Genomic DNA, 20,550 nt, shown 5'->3' with positions numbered 1-20,550 from the left:
AAAATTAAATATGATTACTATTTTATTAATTTTACTCAATATTTTTATAGGAAGATGAGGTTGAAAATGCCAATACGAGCATTACTGTTATATTGTTGGACAGTTGAAGTAAGGCCTTTTTAAGTTTTAACCATAAGAAAGAAAATCTTCCATAGCCACACGCCGGGAGTTCATTGGCCAGGGGAGAGACTCTCCGGTACGGAAGCAATGCTGCGGATTTCTCTTCCATCGCCACTCTCCTCCCCGTCTCTCTCTTCTTCGATTCACTATTTCAATCCCCAAATCGCTGTTCCAACTCAAACCAATCGCCTCCAATGGCTTCTCTCCCCTCAGTGTCTTCAATTTGCTCCTGTCGTTCACCGCCGCTTCCTCCCAACACCGTACCTTCCTTGGTTTTGTGCTCGAGGTTGCCGTACAGTGGCCGTTGCAGCCGCAGGAGACTTCTCCGAAGACAGCCGTGTAGAGCTATGGTTCAGCAGGCTGCACAGGGAGCTCCGGCGATTTATGCAAAGGAGATGGAGAGGCTTTCTGCTAAAGAATCGCTTCTGTTGGCTGTGAGTACCAGCGTTGGATTTTAGTTGCTTAAAAATTTGTTGCGCGATGAATTAATTATTGTTTCACTTCAATGATCGTGCAACCTTTATGAGTATGAATTGAACTTTGTGGCACTCCGTCTAGTGCAAGTGTGTTGATCTTATGATGATAGTTTGTTGATCAGTGACATGCGTCTCTGCATCCGTGTTCGTACGGTTTCATTTTCGTAGTATTGAGTTTAATTTTGTTGTTTCTAATGTAGATCCATTGTTTCAGTTCAAAGATTCTGGAGGTTTTGAGGCTTTAGTTACTGGAAAAACAACCGATATGCAGCGAATTGATGTGAATGAGAGGATAACTGGTCTTGAGCGTCTTAATCCAACTCCTCGACCAACAACGTAGGTTCCTTTTAGACTTCTTTTCCCCCTTTCTTTGAATGTATTTTCTATGGGCTTTGGGTGTTTTTACTTGTATGTTTCAGCTGTCCAGGTCTCCTTTTCTGGAAGGTAAATGGAATTTTGAATGGTTTGGATCTGGAAGCCCAGGATTGACTGCTACATTAATATTTCAGTATGTAAATGTTTTTTAAGTTACTATTTCTTTTCCATTGTCACATTGTGAAGTTACACTGATTATGAGAATTTGAGTTCGTCCTGGCTGTGAATATTTATTCTTGTAGGGGTTTTCCGTCAACTCTGGCTAATTTGTCAAAACTGGATGCTGTTATCAAAGATGGAACTGCTAATATTACTGCTAATGTTAAGCTATTAAACTTGGTAATCCTCAGTGCTTGAAACTATATTCAAGTATTCAGTTTTCCGTTGACCTGTATGAATCATTACCTGTGCCATTATTTGTTTGATCAAAAAAAGGGAAAATAAACTCTCGTTATCTAGTTGCTCAGATATTCTATCAGATGTCCTGGCCCGTTTTTAAAAAAATTACGTAGTTGCATTGTCTGTTGAAACAATATGATTTTGTCCACACCGAAAAATCTCTTAGCATAAATTGTGTTGCATTACTCATGCTTGTAATGTAACTTTTTCCCAAGCTGAAATCTTCTGTAAGAGTTTAGATGAAATAAGCTTTTATTGTTTTGTTGCAGCTATTAGACTTAGTTAATTTGATACGGAGGAGATAGATAGTCATTCAGTTGTGTTGTAACTTATATGACTGTTGAATATTAAATCTTGTAGAAAAGAATTATTGCTTTTAATGCTGCATGAAAATAATCTATTTTGTTTGGACTTGTGATATATATATGTGTGTACATATACTGTTGGGGATAAAATTGCATTAAATAAAAAGAATAGATAAGATAGAGAAGATAAGACATCCTTCCCAACATAATAGTTGCTAGGGGTGATTAATTATAAGCTCCAGCTTAGGTTACATAAAAGCACCTCAATTTATTGTAATAGTTGCCTGGGAACAATTACGGAAGTGTGTAGAGAGGGAACTCCAAATAGAAGTTGGAGAAGACACCAACGGAAAAGGAAGTCTTTCTGTGACCTCTCGTGTAAAAATTTCTTCTAAATTTGAGTTCTTCAGTTCCAACATTTTGAACAGTTGAAGATAATATTAACAATTTGTTGTTTAACCTCCCTCCCTCACGTCCCTTCCCCGATGGGGTGGAACGATGCCAAGTGCCATCTCACTGTCAATTTGAAGCCTTTCTCCACTGAAGTTGGTAGTAAGTACAGAGGCAGCCAAGCTAAGATAACTGAACATGGTCATGACAGTTCCTATTATTTCACCCTTCGATGGAGCTTCATACCCTGCCATGTGTATTGTTTTAAAACGTTGAATCAACTCTTATTAGTTTCTTTGCCAGCTAATGTTGTTTTATATTCTGGGATTAGTGGCCTATGATTTAACGTTCTACTACTGGCAAATGCAGATAGAAAGCAAAATTATTTTGTCCACCAAGTTATCTGTGGAGGGACCTTTGCGGTTGAAAGAGGAATATATTGAAGGTATACTTGAAACACCTTCTGTTATTGAAGAAGCAGTACCACAACAGGTAAAAGGTGCATATAATCAGGCTGTAAACACAATGCAGCAACTTCCAGTTCCTATCAAAGATATCATGGCTGGCGGGCTAAGAGTTCCTCTAAGTATGATTCTTTTTCATGATTTATTTTATTTTGTCAATTAATTTAAGCTTACAATAAATCTCCATAGGTAGATTATTTAGGTAATTCGAAATCTAGTTACTTTCTCAAACATTATTGAAATGGTGACTAGATGTTGTCTATTAACATTTTGGGAATTCTGCTTTCACCTTTTATCCTATGATGATTGTTTTCCGTGTTGATCTTCCTTTTCTAAATATAGCTCAGTTCTTTGTATCTGCCTGTTGATGTACAGCCTGGGGAATCAGCTCCTGTTCCTTTTTTCAGATTATTTTCATTCTTCATCCCTGGTTATTTGATTGCTAATATTATATTTATTTCATCCATCCAATATGGAAAGCCATTGAGAGGTCCTGTTGCTTTCATAAATTCTACTGTTCTAGCCATTCTGGACTTAACATAATCTGAAACTAAGTCTTTTAATCAATGACTTTTAGTTTGATATTTTATCTATTAGTCACGGTAAAACTGATTGTGAAAACACAAAGCTTGTGGCTCATTAATTCTATAAGTTTGAATATAGTTTGTGCAATGTCTAAATGCGTTTTATCACATCAATTGTAATTATGAAACGAACTTGTTAGTAAGAAAGCTATATTCATTCATCTAAAGGGAGAAGTCGTGGTACGAAATTTGAGGGAGATGAGGATTCTCCTTAGCATAAGCCCAGGACTTTTGAGATTATCTTTCAATTAACATTCACTAAGAAAGTTAAACAGCTATGAGAATCCTTGTAGCAATTTAAGTTCCAATCATTAATATTATAGTTTGACATTTTGGACTCTGCGTAGCAAGTCTGAAAAGATTTCATGATCTTGGATGTTTCTTTTCATGATCTTGGATGTTTCTCATCTGATGCAATGGGATGGGTGTTAAGTTTTATCATGTTTTGATAGCGTCACATCTGATCCTTTCTTCTCTCATTTGATGTTAATTTCCCTTCCAGCATATGCTGTATTAAATACAGAATCAATAATCTTAGAAGCGAACAAATATGAGCTCTATTCTAATTGTTTTGTCTCCGTGTTAAAGCTCTTTACCTTTATGCCTGCAGATGGATCTTATCAGAGGCTCCTCATGATTTCTTATCTCGATGAAGAAATTCTAGTAAGTACTTTTCTAATTGGATCACAACTTCCCATCATCTGTTTTATTGATCATGTTTAATTTTGACGGCCGAGTTGGTATTTTTATTTAGTACAACTATGAATACACAGCGCTGTCTTTTGAACTTGACAATGACTTTCTGATAGGAAGGAAAAGCTTCACTTATTCTAGAAGGAATAGGAAGGAGAATATATAACGATTCAAACAAACTCCTACTGAAAGAACAAGAAAACTATACAAGGAACAAAATTTTCACTATCCGCCAAACATAATGAACATTGAAAATGATTTGAGCTCCAATAAAGAAATCTTCATTGCAGCCTCTCCATCGTATTGAGACACTCCCTAAACGTGCTGATCAAACAAGTTCCTTTCCAAATCTTTGAACACAACTTAACATCCAAAATCCTAGCATCATCATCACCCAATTTGTAAACCAGTGACCTCACCGAAAGCAACACTTGATTCCAACACAATCAAACTTGTTTGTCTATACCTTTATCCAAACATAACCAACCGTTTCCAGCAACAACCTGATGGGAACGTGGAGCCACCTTCCATACGGTTTATTTACATTCGAAGAAAGAAAAGCAAAACGAAGAATGATGATGGGGATGAGAGAAGTTAGTTAGCCTTTTCCAGAGGCCGTGCACTAGAGTTGCCCCCAATTCCGTAATAGGGGGTCATAGGAGGTCACACAATAGGTCGTGAGGAAGGGATATTTCTAGAGGAGGGAGTCGGAGAGTTACTCTTTGAGAGAGGAGAGTTCTCGGCCTCTCGAAGAGCTGAAGATTCCTTGTTTTGTGTTGTGATTAATAGAATATTGTTCAATAGGCCTATCACAACCTCAACTCATTTTCCTATTCAAATTTCTTCTAGTATCAGTGCACAACTCACTCTCTTTTTGACTTTATCCACCATCACATTGTAAGACATTGAAAACTTCCCCAAAGCACCACCATCTACTCCCACTTTCCTTTCCCATTATACTTCCATCCACTGAAAACCAAAGTTGGTCGTTAAAATCTTTGAAATATGAAATTGTATTTGAAAGGTTGAAGAATCTGAATAGTGAATAATTATGAAAATGGTTTGGGATTGGTACAGATTGTTAGAGATACTGCTGGGGTGCCTGAAGTTCTCACAAGGTTGGATTCTCCTCCATCTCCCCTGGAGCCAAACGCAACAGACTATGAAAGCTAATGTCATTTTTTTTCTTTGCATTTTGGTTTTAATCAAATCCCATTTCTCTCTCTCTTTTTTTCCTTTTCACTTTATGAATAGTGAATACAGAGCAATTAACGAGTTCTTTGGTGCCATAGAACAAATCCAAAAGTGAAAAATTCAAGGAGGGTTTATTTATATATGCAATTCAAGAAGTGAATTTTAAATAATGGCTCAAGTGTAAAATAATTATTTGATTTTAGGATAGAAATAGAACAAGCTAGGGTCATGGATGGCTTCTCCCTTGAATAAATGGAAGAATCTTTGTTTTTGTTCTCTTCGGATCATGTTTTAAGATTATGGTCTCTAATGTTTATCTCTTTGCTTCAAAAATATTGCACCTCTTTGAAAATAATAATAATAATAATAATAATAATAATAATAACAACAACATTGGTTGTATTAGAAATTCAAGTACTCATGAAATAAGCAAGGTATTAAATTGCCATCCACGAGTTGACATTTTTACATCTTTAAGTAGTTGGATGTTGACATAAGAGATGAATAAATACTTATACACGTTTGATAAAAAAATCTATATATATATATTATTAATGTAGATAATATTGAATAAATGTTTATTTGTTAATTTAAATATAATTTTTTTATGAATTTTAGAATTTTATGATTTTTCTAGAAATAGTTATAGTTGTGAGATAAACATGACTCTTATCCAAATTGTCTGCACGTATCAAAACTTGTTTCAGGGTGTTCCGATTGCAGTAAAACTGTTTTTTAATAATTGAAATTTTGAAGTTAAAAAATTTATCAAACTCGAATCCTATTAAAATATCATGAATAACAATATCTGAGCTATAAAAGCGATTCATCGTCGAGAATTGAATAGTATAACATAGCAAGATCTTTTATCCATACCGAATTCAAACAAAATGGGATTCTTGATGCAATCAAGAATTTCTTTACTTTTTTTTTATTTCTAATTTTTTGAATTCTTTCTTTTCTAAACAATAGCAGCGAAATTCAAAAAAGGAAAAGTAGGGAGGTTCGAACTAAACTCCGGTTCTTTTTTTTGTACTAATCAAATTTTATTAAAAAAATAAATAAATAAATAAACTAAACTTAAACTTTCAAAAATTATTAAAGCAATTTCAATAACTAAACGTATAATTTTCTCGGAAATAAAAATAAAAATATAATTTATTGGTCTCCTATGAGTGTTTCAATCTCAAACACTTTGTGGCTTCATCCCCTAATCTCTCATGGTATACATTTATTCGTACCAATTACTTTTTACACATATTTTATCTCAACGATTATTTTTAGAACAATATTTAAGTATTCATCAGTCAACACTCATCTTTACGATGATCATTAATAAAAAATTGACAACTTTTAGTATAAGAAAAATAATAAAATAATCTTCTTTCATATTTTTTCTCCTACTTATCAAAAATTTAATATGGTTAATAAAAAAATAGGTGCTGGATCGTGAGCACTAAGTATTTTTCTTATTTATTTTCCCAATCTCTCTCTTTTAACACATTTTCTCCTACTAGTTTCTCAATAATGCTACACATGTTCTCTACTCAATTTACAAATCTCTCTCCTCATGCACTTTCTCTCACTAATTCCTCTCTATCCATACAAATTATCTTACTAATATCTCTACACATACTTTCTCTCATTACTTTATTTATTATTTTTACAATTTTACTTGTTTCAATTTCATAAAAAAAATTATTATTTTTAATCTAGTGTAAATACTACTATTTGAAAAGAAAAAGACACATTTTTATTTTATATATATATATATAATAATTATCTTGTCGTGGATAGCTTGAGAAGTTTGTTTCCATATCTTCTTTTTTTTTTTTTTCTTGGCCGGCTTCATAAACAGGCGGCAAATCAATCTTTATTATTTTTATTTATGTGAGATAAAACAAAAGGATCCCATACATCATACATAATCTATAAATATTAGAATTAGCATACTCACAGAAATTTTAGGAATCATGACATATTATAATACATGTAGGCTTAAATACTATCTTTCCGCTGTTTATTTCTTCCATGTACTTTCACAATGTCTATTTTATAACAGAAAAAATATTGTTCTGTCTATGAATCTGAAGAACTTTTTTCTTGTCTACTAAATTTTTTTTTTAATTATGTATTTAAAAATGTAACCATTTTACTCACTAAATTATTTTTGAAATGTAGTTATAAATTTATATTAAAAAGTTTTCATTCTATATAAAATTTGTATTGAAATTTTGCAAATAGGAACCAAATCAGTTATTTTTTAAAAGTACAAAGACCAAAACCGATGTTTTGAAAGTACAAATACTAAAATAAATTAAGTTTAAAGTATGAGGGTCAAAACAAGAATCAAAATGAACCAAAATCAAAATACATTACGGACACAGTATTTAAACCTAATACCTTATATTGTACCTAATAATTGAAACTTGTTGTGTTTTTTACACAATAATTATTCAATATTCAATACAATATTTGGATTATAACAAAAATAAAATAGTAACTACCATTGAAATTTGTAACATGGGCTCAACTATTACGACATTGGTATCCTCCCTCAAGGAAAAAAAAATAGTAAAAAAATCTAGTTTTATAGATCCATGGTTTTTAATTTGTTACTTCAAACACGATCTATTATCGTTCATGTTAGCTTCTATTTACTCACATACGTTAACACCATTAGTATATTATTAGTATGACGCACGTTCTCAATTAGTCTATTTAATCGTCTTCTTATTTATGTCAACTTAGTTAGAATTTATCCAATGAACAAAACTATATCATTGTTTTTCTAGTGACATTTGCGACATGAACGAAATAGGATAATTATCGAAAGGAGTTCATGAATTAAGATAAGTTAAAATTACTCTAAAAAAATTGCTATGGTATGAGATTCGGTAATTAAAAAACTAGCCCAATTCTTATCTCTCATTATATTATTCTCTCTCCCTTGTTATTCTTTTCGTCATTCATTTAATAAGGAAAAAAAAGGGCAAATGAGAGGAAAGGCATATTTGAACGTATTTAATAAATTGATTTTTAAATTCCCAAAATAGTTGCATATATAGCCATTGGGAGGCGACTTATATTCTTTATATAATTTAATAATTATATATTAATACATGTAATTCTTGCAAGAAAAGGAATTAATTATTTAAGAATTAATGTGGATGAACACGTTCTAGCTTGATTTGCCAACCGATTTAATTAATCAACTTAATTAATTTTTCCTTGATAATGAGCACTTTGAAAAAGACATTAGCAACTGCCACCATCCATTGGGAATAAACAAAACAAAATTTTATCTAATTTCCACGTTAAAACTGCAAATATGTTCAAAAATGAAAAATGAAAAATTTTCCTTTTTTTTTTTTTTGTATTTCTACATTTTGTTTGATAATATTTATGTGGTTTTTAAAAAATTATGTTTGTATGGTAAAAAGTTGTTAAAAAAAGAAAAAGAAAAAATTATAATGCATTTTTTTAATGTATTGAGAATCTCTGCAGGTTTTGAAAATTAAAACCCTTATCCATAACCATTTTAAAATATAAACTTATTTGTTTATTCCTTTTTTACTTATATTAATGAATTCTTAAATAAATTTAAAAAGCAAAGATTAATTTCTAAAACTATTTTTTAGTTTATATAAATTGACTAAGATGTTAATTTTTTTTTCCTAAGAAATGGATTGCATAACAAACACAAATTATATATTATAACATGCTTATCAAATGACCTTAAATTTTCCTATTTTTTTGAAATGTAATTTTTATTTGTTAAAATTCTGTTAAAGTTCACAAAATGTTTCAAAGAACGGAATAGTATATAATTTTATTGTTTTCTTTTTAAACAAGACAGAGGATGAACCTCCGACTTCTAAAGATATTGTAAATTTATTATTTTTTGTGAAAGGAAAATTGTAAGAAAAAATTGTAATTAAGCAACATTTTATTCACAACCCTAATGTGATTTTGCGAATAAATATTGTTTGTTTATTCTACAAAATAGAAAACAAGATTATTATGCTAAAGAGGACCAATGAAGGGCATAGGAGACAAATAAAAAAATTAAAAAGAAAGGGAAGATCAATCAATCAATTAATTGCTTGGTTAAACAAAACTGGAAAGCCTAGGAAAATTTAGAAAAGGAAAATAAAATGTATTCTCCACAAAGGCACAAACAAACCATTTAATGCCCAAAAAAAAAGAAAAAAAAAAAAAGAAGAAAACCCAAGGGTAATTAGGTAAATATGAATATCAGAAAAATGCACTAAATTAAACAAAATTAGTAATAATAATCAAGCAAATTGAGTTTCTTCAAAACCATGCATTATTTGATGAGCAGGAGGAAGCAACGGAAATTCACCCAGCTCTTGAATAAACCCTTCAAAGTCCGCAAAATCCCCAAAATACCCTCCGCCGCTGCCCCCATTATTCCACAGCCCAACGACGTCGTTCGACTCTTCTTCTTCCTCCTTCACTCTCCGCAGTCCGCTCCTGAACCCCGCCGCGATGCCGGCGATCTCCGGCTTCCGATCCAACGCCGGCGGCGGAATTTCCGCCGGACTCTTCTCCGTGGCCGCCGGCTTTCCGGTGAGCCTCTGAACGAGCTCGCGGAAGTTGGCGACGTCGGTTTTGATGATCTCCGGTGCGAAGATGTGAATTATGCGAATCTTTGGCTTCGGTTTGGATATGGCGTGCGAAGCTCTGTGAACCACCATGGCCGCCGGCCGGCCCGAGCTCACCCGTTTCTTCATAATCGCCTCCATAGAAAAATTAAGAGAGAGAGAGAAAGCAGTTTTAATTTTTTTTTTTCCCTTTTTAGGAGAATTAAGGAGAGGGGACTGGATTGGTAATTGGTATTTATAGAGAGAGAATTGAAGATTTTTATTTATTATTTATTTTAAAATTTGGTTGAGTTTATGAAGAAAGTGGAGAAGTGGGAGATGTCTGTTGGAGAGGAAGGATTGGAATGAATCCTTTGTCTGACAAATGGGGCAGACTCAATAAAGTACCCCAAAACTAAAAAATGATCCCCTTCTTTTTTATTTTTTATTTTAAGTATAATTTTTGTTTCGATATAAGTTTTTAAGATTATATCTAATGAGTCATTGAACGTTTAAATTTGTATCCTAATGGTTCTCGAGCTTTAAAAGTATTGTCTAATGGATTTTCTCTATTGACACAAAATTGTAAAATTGTAAAATCATGATTCTAGCGGGCTATTAGTTACATAATTTAATTTTATGTTCATTAGATCTATGAATTTTGAAAAAAAAAAAATGTGTGGAATAGGTGAGAGCTTTATTAAATGTAAAATTGAAAATTTAGGAACTTAGTTGATATTTTTTTTAAAGTCTAGGATCCTAGTGCACTATAGAAAATCTATTAGATAAAGTTCAGAGGTCTGTTACACACTAATTCCTCTATTTAAGTGGTTCTCACTCCTCCTTAATTCCTTATTCATATTTCTAACTATTTTTTGAGATTTTTTTTAGTAAAATATGTTAGTGAGGACAAACTCATAATCTCTTTACTGCTGACCTGTATTCGTTTTGGTCTGGGAGTTCTTAACGTTTGGTAGTTTTTATACTACATGCATACAACATCAACAAATTCGCTCGGGATCAAATTTACAGCCTAAGATCGATTACCATATTATGTTAACTGCTCATATTTGGTTCGTTCTATTGGTAAATTGTGACAACCTTTGATAATTTTATGGACTACTCATTGTAATTTAACCTTTTATATATATATATATATATATATATCAACTTTTGACTTTTATTTTTTATTTTATTTTTTAATTGATGTTGGGATAGTTGGAAACTGTGCAAGATGATTATGATGGGTATAAGGCATTGTTTTTCAATGGGAATCAATTTGGGTTTCTTCTATTCCATTTTGCTGAATCTTTTTGCCCTTTTATTACTCAATATGTCTTATTAGGGTATATGTATATGTGTAGTGGTCAATGAAGAGCCTTTTTTTTTTCAAAATATAATTTTGGTTGTTAAAAATTTACTTTTCCTTTTTAAATTTTAAATGTATTTCAAAATCTTGATCTTACAGTTGAATTAAATGTCTATTAAAAAAAATAGACATGTAGGTTTATTTTATTGTTTAATTAACTTACATCTAGACTGGATTAATAGTTAATGATATGGAGATGATAGTAATAGTTAATGATATGGAGATGATAGTAAGAAAGATGTTATATATACATTACTCGACTCGCTTAGAAATTGAAAAAATTAAGGTTAAAATTTATTTTAGTCAAGAAAGAAATTAAAAGAGATTAAAGGAAATCTTGCTAAATATAAAAATGGTGAACTTTCAAGATTGGAAGATGTCAAAGGATTTATAACGAAACGAGTCATGTCAATTTTAACTGTGATTTAATTTTTTTTTAGTTATTGGTTTTTTCAAAAAAATTGAGGATAATTATTCATAGTTTATTGTATAGTGAGTTAAAATTTAAAGGAAAATCTAGTGATAAATCAATGGATGAGAGTGTACTAACAAAAATCAATGGATGAGAGTGAAAAAAAAAAGGAAATACATATTAGTTTTTTAAATATTTTTTCTACTTTAATTCTGATTTAAAAATCTCCACCATCTTTATAAGTATATAAGTATATGTATACATATACATATCAAATATCATTATATTATAACTATATAATTATGATATAATTATTTTTCTTAATACTAAATATGTTGACATTAAAATATATATATAATATAATCACAAATTCAATACTTGCAATATTAAACATTAAAAAAAAAGTCGTATAGGGCAAAATGACGAATCCGACTAGATATAAATAACTCATTTATTTTTATTATTATACATCTAGCTAGCCTCAATGACAAGATCACAGGTCACAACGTACGGACAAGAGAAAGCGAAGACTTCTCATATCTTTTAAGATTTTCTTTTCTAATACAAAAAAATTCGATATTAAACAGAAGTAATTTTCTGATATTTCAAAAATCATAATAAAATTGAAATATCAGAGAGGAAATTTTCACAAAATACCTTGCACTTACAAACTAATAATTGCAAAAAATTCTCCCCTTAAACTTCCTCCAATAAACGTATATATATTACTTCAGATCTAACTCCACGTCAATTTATTTTTTATTTCATCTTAAAGGGTCTCCTACGAATAGAAAGCCTTTATCTCACTTATATATTATGAGTCCAGGCCCATATACAAGACATTGTTTCCTTAGACTTGAATTTTAACCTCTCTCCCACCTACAAAAGAGAGTAAGAACTCAAATCGTATCTTATTTTTGTTATTAAAAGTTTGTGAATACAATTGTAACCATCAATATAATTTAGCGATGGTTTAATTATATAATTTGGTCTTGATTATTTATTTATTTTTGTAAATAGCAAGGTTAGTGATATTCCACTAATATAGCTCAAGCATAAGAGGAATCCGCGTGGTAGTAGTTTTTTCAGAACAAAAATAAAAAAGAATATTGGTTGTTGTTTTTTATGATTATGAAAGAATCCGGTAGCGTAGTTGGTAAAGAGAAGTGTATGATTGTATGAACAAAAATGGAGAAAATGACTTGGCCTCCATAAACCAAACAAGGAACCATATCTCCACAATATGGCAATAATATATTCTTCAAATCCTTCTCCCTTCCTATTTTTAGTATTTATATTTTCTTTATTTTTAATTCTATCTTCATTTTTTGAGGTAATGTTCGGAGTTTTTAAAGTTATGTCTATATGGTTCTTGTACTTTTAAGATACTTTTTAGTAGATCTATGGAATGCATTAGGATTATGTCTATCTAGATTTATTCTAATAGGACCATGTTCATGTTGACATTTATTTACCACAACATAATAAATATTATTTAAATAAAATTCTTTATGTTTACCTAATGTTTAGATTCTAATAGTCTATATTACAAAATCAAGAACATAAAATATAATTAAGAGAGAGAGATTTGGAAAAAAAAAATGATAATTACAACTGTACTTTGAGGGGGAGATGAGAGCCGGCAGAAGCATCGTCCGTGTGGGCACATTGTAACCGTCGGATCCGCACGTGAAAGTGACGGTGGTGATCAGATCTGACACGTCAGGAGAGAGCACGCGAGTCCCGTGCGAGTGTGGGCCTGGGCCCGAATCGGAATCGTAACGGCCATGACCGAAACGTGGGTGTCCCCTTGGCGGAAACCAAACCCAAAGCCCCCGCTGACGTGGCATCCTACCAACTCCACGCGCGTCTTCTTCATCTGCCTCGTGCCTTCCTCCCACTCGCCCCCACCAATGAGTCAACAACACGTTGACAGAGAATAATCAATTTTCTTTTACCCAAAGAAAAAACATTTAACAACCATTTATTATTATTATTATTATTAGAGAATTTTAGAGATTTAGAGATGATTGTCTACTTATATTTGAAATCGTTTTAACAAATTAAAACAAAGATTTGTTGTTTTCAAATTTCATATTTTAAATTTTCACTCTTGTATCTGTGATGTAATATATTATTACAATTGGACAATATAAACATAGCTTAGCTAATATTATTTCAATTTTTTTATTTATAAAAATTCTTATTTGTTAATCTTTTTCAATGGGACAATATAAACATAGCTTAGTTAATATTATTTCAATTTTTTTATTTATAAAAATTCTTATTTTGTTAATCTTTTTGTTTCTTAGCAATGTCCAGTAAATATTTTATTTGTTTCTTTTAAGTAATTTACTTTTAAGAACATTTTTAGAATGGTGGTCAAATTTAGAGAATACATTTTATTTTTTAGTTTTTTTTTTAAATCAGGCTTATTTCCACCCATTTAAGTTTATAGTCTACTTATTAAGGATGTTTTTAGAACTCTAACCAAATTTTTACAAATCTTTTGAAAAGGTAAAATATGATTTCTCTTTTGAAACTTGGGCTCAAAATTCAAAATTATTTTTTAAAAAAAAATATTAAGACACAAGACAATAAAATTTTTAGTAAAAAAACCCTAGAAAAGTAAAATAAACAAATAAACAAAATGTTACCCAATGAACTAAAAAAGTTCAAAAAGATTGTTTTCTTTCAAGTCTTGCTAAAATTAAAAAAGAAATTGTAAAATTAAAGATTAAGCAAATATATAGGTAATGACTCTCACTTTACAAATAAAATAATTATCAGACAAGTCTCGTGCTTTATGAGTGAGTTGGAAAACGAATAATATTTCATGATCAGAAATCGTGGCAACTCCTCTAAAACACCGAACATTTATGAATACTTTTAAAAATACCTATTTTTTTCTAGTCTTTCCCACGATCTCTCTTCTACTCTGTTCTTTAATTTCCTCGTCAATATTTTTCTTCGAACATGCCATACCCATTATCTCTCAAAGTATAATTGGTTCAAGTTTGGCAAAAAGAAAAATCAAAATTTGCATAGTTGAGAAAAAGTAGAGTCGAATTAAAAGTGATGTGTTGATTTCCATTGCAAGTATGCATAAGGCAAGGAGTTGAAATGAAGAAAAAAAAAAAAGAAAGAAAGAAAAAACAAACACATGTTGCTCGTTCACATTTTTGGATGGTGAAATGAAGAATCTTTTACTTCCAAATAAAAATACGAGCTAAACTACAAACATAAAAATAAAATTTGGGCTCCCATGTTGGAAAATAACTGTTTTAAGAAGGAGTACTTCAAAAATGTGGCCTCAAGAAGTTTCGTTAATGAATTTGAAGCGAAAGCGTCGCTATCTTTTAGCGATGAAAATTATCTTTTTTTGTAAGGATTAAATGAAATGATCGTATTGTTTGAGAGGAAAAATCCTACTGTTACGTGGAGGTCAGGGGGACGTTCACTTGGACACATGTACATCTAAGTCATTCGGACCTAACTAAGATGACATACTTAGCCAAATATTCATTATGCAGACCATCTTGTGGCACGACCTACCTCCACGTCCGATACACATGTTGAAATGCGTCTGACCTGATCTCCGACATCGATAGCCACCCGTTCGAAGACCTACTATCGAATCTCCAACCTATAAATAGGGGGTTCCACTTCTATATACGGGTATCACATTCTATCTCGAACTTGATATTGAGTCCGAACTGATTACTAACTTGAGCGTCAGAGTGTTTGCCCCTCTTTTACAGATCATTTCTCAATGAGGTGAGTCGGCTATCTCATACATTCGGTCCTGGTCAAGTTAAACCTTGTTCAGTTTCACCTACTTAACTTCCAACCCTAAAACAGCTCGTTTTGAGGTTGTGACGAAAAATTTTTGGTCGCAACCTTAGAATCGCTTATTTCGTTGTAAAATATGCTACAAAAGCAACACTCGTCACCTAAATGCATCGACAACAATTTTTTAGTGATGTTCATTGTCATGAAACTACTTTCCTCGTCAATAGCTTTCAGCGACAGTAAAATAGTTTTTAGCAATAGAAAGCTATAAATATAGTAAGAAAATAGTTAACGTAATTTTTATAGTTACATAACTATATATAAATATGACCAAAATAAGGGTTCACGTTAACCGGTGATTGTTTTGGTTTACATAATAATGAACATTTATAAATGATAACAATACATTAGAAGATAAGTGTCTTTTTTTTTTTTTTTTTGACACCAAGAAGATAAGAGTTAACTATTGTAGAAGAAGAATAAAGATAAAAAGTTAATTTACTACTCTCATTAAGTTAATTAGTGAGATATGTTTAAAAAATAAGTTTAGTGAGATTTGCCGATTCTTGGAAAAAAAAAAAAACAAAGAAAGAAAGAAATGCTATGCTTGTAATTATTCAATTTCTTAAAAATGGAATGATTTTAATATTGCTTTGGTCTATTTACTTTTTATATTTTCAAATGTTTATTTTTATTTTCATATTTTTAATTTTTTTTTGTTTATTTTAGTCCATGTATACCTTTGAAGGTTTGTTTAGTCCTCGTACTTTTTTAGAATAATAATTTTGGTCGATTTATTTTTATTTTTATCTCATTTATTTCCATTAAAATCTTAACATAACATTTCTCTTACTAAATTTATTGAGATGTACTCATAAATTTGTATGGAATGAATTTACTTTATGTATAAAATTTATATTAAAATTTTGCAAATGACCATTAGCCACTTTCTAAAAGAAAGACCAAAATAAATATTTATAAAATACAAGAACTAAAGTATGACAATTTTGAAAGCGCAAGGAAAACCAAAAGTAAAAAAAAAAAAAAAACAAAATAGTATTTAAATAAAAAATAAATTACATATTTACAAATATTTTTTAAGATAAGGCTAACAAAAAAGATTTCTCTTTAAAGAAAATGTTTGAGCTTTAAGATGGGTTTCTAAGATTAAACTTCATAAATAGGCTAACTTGTTTGACCAAAGTTTAATTATTATAATTTCTAATGTGGCTACTAGCTAACATATGATTTAGGGGTTAATAAGTTGATATATAAAGAAGACTTTGACATTTCAAGTCAATCTTTATGATTAAACCGCCACAAGATCAAAATAATAATAATAATTAATTAATTATAATGGCTACAATTTAGTGGTTTCTATTGGTTAATTGAAAACCCAAAGTAAAATAATTAAGTAATCAATTCATTGATTAATCATACTTAATTTTCACCACTAGACATTATCCAGCCAATAAATTTAAGGATATTTGAATAAAATATTGAATAATATTTTTTTGATGTGAGGACTCTTAAGTTTAAGATATGAGCTACTTGTAATAGATTATGTTTGAATGTTTTGGGGGAAAAAAAGAAACAAACAACAAAAATTATTTTATTTGTACCATTTACCACTCAATTTACCTTCTAATTGTTTAATGTTTGAAACCTACTATATGGAAAAAAAAATGTTGAAATAGTTCGATTCATATAATAGTTAAAATTATTTTCGCGTTAAAAGTCAATAAACTATGTGTAAATAAGGAAACTCAAAGAGTAATAGTGTGAACATCACGATGTGATTAGATACCTTTAGTTTAAGAATTATTTTTTTCAAAAGTAAAATGTACTTTTGATCTTAAGTTTGAAGATAGATTTCAATTTGGTCTGTACATTTCAAAATATGATAGTTTGATTCTTGATATTTAAAAGGTAATTTTAAAAGTAATTGACTTCATGTGAGTGACACTAATGGAATGCTGACGTTAGTGATTGTGGTATTTTATAAATTCTATATTATTTTTAATTATATAGAATTTTTTTATTCATTTTCCTCCCCCTCTTTCATTTCTTTCTCTCGTTTCAATTCGTATTTCTTTCCCTCGTTTCTCGAAATGTGGCCAAATTGTTGTAGGCCTTTGCTTTTCTTTCGGTTGTTGTTTAGGATTGGGGAGGCTGTCATAGAGAAATATAAAACTCTCCTCCTTATGGTAAACAAACGAGGGACACTAAATTGTCACTTTTTAAAATATGGGACTAAATTAAAATTTATCCTCAAACTCAGGGATCAAAAGTATATTTTACCCTTTTATATATAAAAGTGTATTTTACCCTCTTTTATATATATATATATATATATATATATATATATTCTTTAAACATAGATTAGAAAACAAAGCCTAGATCTTAATGATTTCTGTATTATTATTTGAATCTTAGATAAACTATTAAAAATTTATCCCTCCTTTCATTCCACTCTGGCATTAATCTTTAAAGATAAAAATTTTCTTAGTTTTTTTTTTTTTATAGGTAAAGGTGGGAGATTTGAATTCACGACTTCTTGCGGTTAAGAGACGAGTGTGTTAATTATCACTTAGATAAACTCATGTTTACCAGTGGAACAATAATCTTACAAGGATATTCATATTATTTTCCTAGATGCCCACTTTTAATCTTAATAAAAATAAGAAACTCTTATTAATTATTTGTTCAGATATCCTAGAATAAAAGTTTATGGAACCACTATTTTAATATTAGAATTATTATTACTTCTAATTCAAAAAGAAGGGGAGAGGGTTTCAACTTTACATTTTTAGAGAGTGTCTTGACCTAAATTAAGTCATGCTCATAACACCCGAAGGTACAACATCACGCTAATTTGAAAATGAGCTTTTAGTTTTATTTTTTAGGACAATTCTTTTTTGTCTTTCTTACTTTATTTGATTTTGCATTGTGTTCGATCGAAGAAAATGGAGAGCATCAACAATGTTCTCATACTCTGCTGAATCTTGTGGGAACAAGATTGAGAATGAGCGTAGTGTAGTAGGGGTGTTCATGGGTTGGGTTGGGTTGGGTCGGGTCGAGTTAGAGGGAATTTTGGGACCAACCCAAAAGTTCAAGTTGGCCACATATAGGAACCGTCGAGTTTGAATTGAATAGTCAACCCAATCCAATATCTTCGGGTTGGATTGGTTGGGTTATCAAGTTGTGTGTTTTTTCTTTAATTTTTAATTTTTCATTATCACGGCAGCGAGGGGGAGTTAAGATTAAAACTAAATAGACGTTTGAGATTAAGATACAAAATAGAATAAGAAAATGTGGAAATCTTAAATGAAAGACTATAATTAAAATTAAATGGATATATATATATATATAATTAAAAAATACACATATATGCATAAATTCGGGTCGGGTCGGGTTGACCCGATTTTTTAAAGGTTGAACTTGAGACCCAACTCAACCCGATCAAGTTAGAAAAATCACAACCCAATTAACCCGAGGCTTCATCTGACCGATGGTTTGGTTGCGTTCGTCGGATTGTTGGGTTTTTTGAACACCCCGTAGTGTAGAGTAGAAGTGAGTTAGAATATTTGCGCACTAAGATAATATTCATTGTTAAGAAACTCCTAAAATTTTAATATCTACTGTGAATTCACAACTTCAAAATTAGTCAACTTTATTAAGTGATAGAAACCTAAAGCTAAAATTTGACAGGATCAACCCAGCTCCATCCATTTAATACATTTGGACTGAACATAAATCAATCATCTTCAACTTGGGCTACCCCAAAGGGCCCGTAACTAGGTAAATACAATATCTATACATAATATTTATACAATTAGCTTTTTCTAAAAATTAAAATTTATACTTTATATATATTTCTAATTAATTTAAAAAAAAGGGAGTGTGAAAAATTTACATAAAAAATTAAAAAAAATAAAAGTGATAACTTTAATAACTTAATTTATAAAAGTATTAAAAACTACTAAAATTATATAAAAAAAATTAATTTAATTGAAAATAGTAACCTAAACTAATAACAAAATATTGCTAAAAAAAACTAAGAACGAGAAGAACACAAAAGAGAGAGAGAAAAAGGTAGAGAGACAACGATGTCTGATTTAACTTTGTAGGCTTGCCAAAATAGAAAATCAAGATTTTCATAAATAGAAGATGGTAACTCATGAGAGAATAATGGAGTTAATTAGAGGAATAAATAAGAATGATGTTTCTCAACTAGTTTTCGAAGTGTACTTAAGATTTTTTTCAGTGGCTCTTTCCATCGATGCTATGGTGCCATCGAGCTCACCTTCTAAAATACAAAAGATCGAGATCGAGAGTATATATATATTTTTGCGTGATGAGAACTTTTCATCGAGCTTGCTTTGGCTTTAAGAATTTCAATTTAGTTCTTGTAGGTTGGTAAAATCTCATAAATTGATCATTCCTTTATAAATCAGAGCACATAACACATATTATATTGCCATGAAACTGATTATACTAGGGTTTCATTGAAAGTTAAAAACATCAGAGAAAAATAGTAAATTGTTTAATTTATATAGATTAATTTTTAAAAACTAAATCAATTCATTAATGAATTTTAGTATTTGTCATAAATGAATATTAGTATGTTATGAAAGAATTATGTAATTGTTTAATTAATATAATTTCATTTTTAAAATAGAGGGTCAAATATTTGCCTTAAATGAATATTACTTTATTAAGGAAAAATTATTTAATTGATTAATTAATATAGATTCATTTTTTAAAAATATAATCATTTATTAATGAATGTCTAATATTTGCGTTGAATGAATATTATTTTACTAAGAAAATTATTTAATTGTTTAGTTAATATACATTTTTTTAAATATAATCATTAGTATCAATATTTGCCTAAACTCTATTATTTTATTATAAAAGAATACATTTTTAATAATAAGAGGATGTTCAATGAGGACAATTTAGTAGCCAAAAAAAAAAAAAAAACTGATATCTAAAAATTTAAATAATCATAAAATTAGACCTTTGTTTAAAAAAATGTGAAGAAATGACCATTCTTACCCTCTAAAAAAGGTCAAATGTATCATATATCGTGTATATGGCTACTTAATATTCTTTTTGGATTAATTTCTCATTTATTTTTATGATTGATGATCAATAAAAAGGGGAGACAGATTCCCTAAAATTATTTCTAAATCTCATTTTAAATTTGTTTTCAGTGGAAAAGGACTTTGCAATAAAATAGTGGAAAACGACCTTGGAAGAAAATACTGTAAAGTGCTGCTATACTGATAAAAGAGTGGTTGGTTGAGAATATTCAATCCTTTTCACACAAATTTATGCGTGGCACCAATCAGCAGCCATAAACCA

General features: G+C 30.2%; 2 protein-coding genes across 2 annotated transcripts; one reads left to right on the top strand and one right to left on the bottom strand.

Moving 5' to 3' along the window:
- The first annotated feature begins 163 nt into the window (after positions 1–163).
- Positions 164–5,277, top strand: LOC111024854 (Plastid-lipid associated protein PAP / fibrillin family protein). Its single transcript, XM_022302658.2, has 7 exons — positions 164–554; positions 811–932; positions 1,024–1,104; positions 1,214–1,310; positions 2,435–2,651; positions 3,724–3,776; positions 4,884–5,277. The coding sequence occupies exons 1-7, from the start codon at positions 315–317 to the stop codon at positions 4,977–4,979; spliced, it is 906 nt and encodes a 301-aa protein (XP_022158350.1). The 5' UTR covers positions 164–314; the 3' UTR covers positions 4,980–5,277.
- Positions 5,278–9,075: 3,798 nt separating this feature from the next.
- LOC148211524 (VQ motif-containing protein) lies at positions 9,076–9,913 on the bottom strand. Its single transcript, XM_088124483.1, has one exon. The coding sequence runs from the start codon at positions 9,767–9,769 to the stop codon at positions 9,299–9,301; it is 471 nt and encodes a 156-aa protein (XP_087980609.1). The 5' UTR covers positions 9,770–9,913; the 3' UTR covers positions 9,076–9,298.
- Between the last annotated feature and the right edge of the window lie 10,637 nt (positions 9,914–20,550).

The sequence above is a fragment of the Momordica charantia genome (genome assembly GCF_013281855.1).
Source record: "Momordica charantia cultivar OHB3-1 chromosome 5 unlocalized genomic scaffold, Mcharantia_2.0 BLBB01000005.1, whole genome shotgun sequence".
NCBI lineage: Eukaryota > Viridiplantae > Streptophyta > Magnoliopsida > Cucurbitales > Cucurbitaceae > Momordica > Momordica charantia.
The sequence above is the reverse complement of the archived record's forward strand: the minus strand, read 5'-3'. Positions and strand labels throughout refer to the sequence as shown.

Excerpts from the sequence above, each read along its gene's own strand:
- LOC111024854 (XM_022302658.2), top strand. The coding sequence starts at position 315 with ATGGCTTCTCTCCCCTCAGTGTCTTCAATTTGCTCCTGTCGTTCACCG. Across the intron at positions 555-810 it reads AAGAATCGCTTCTGTTGGCT|TTCAAAGATTCTGGAGGTTT; the intron begins GTGAGTACCAGC and ends CCATTGTTTCAG. Across the intron at positions 1,311-2,434 it reads ATGTTAAGCTATTAAACTTG|ATAGAAAGCAAAATTATTTT; the intron begins GTAATCCTCAGT and ends TGGCAAATGCAG.
- LOC148211524 (XM_088124483.1), bottom strand. The coding sequence starts at position 9,769 with ATGGAGGCGATTATGAAGAAACGGGTGAGCTCGGGCCGGCCGGCGGCC.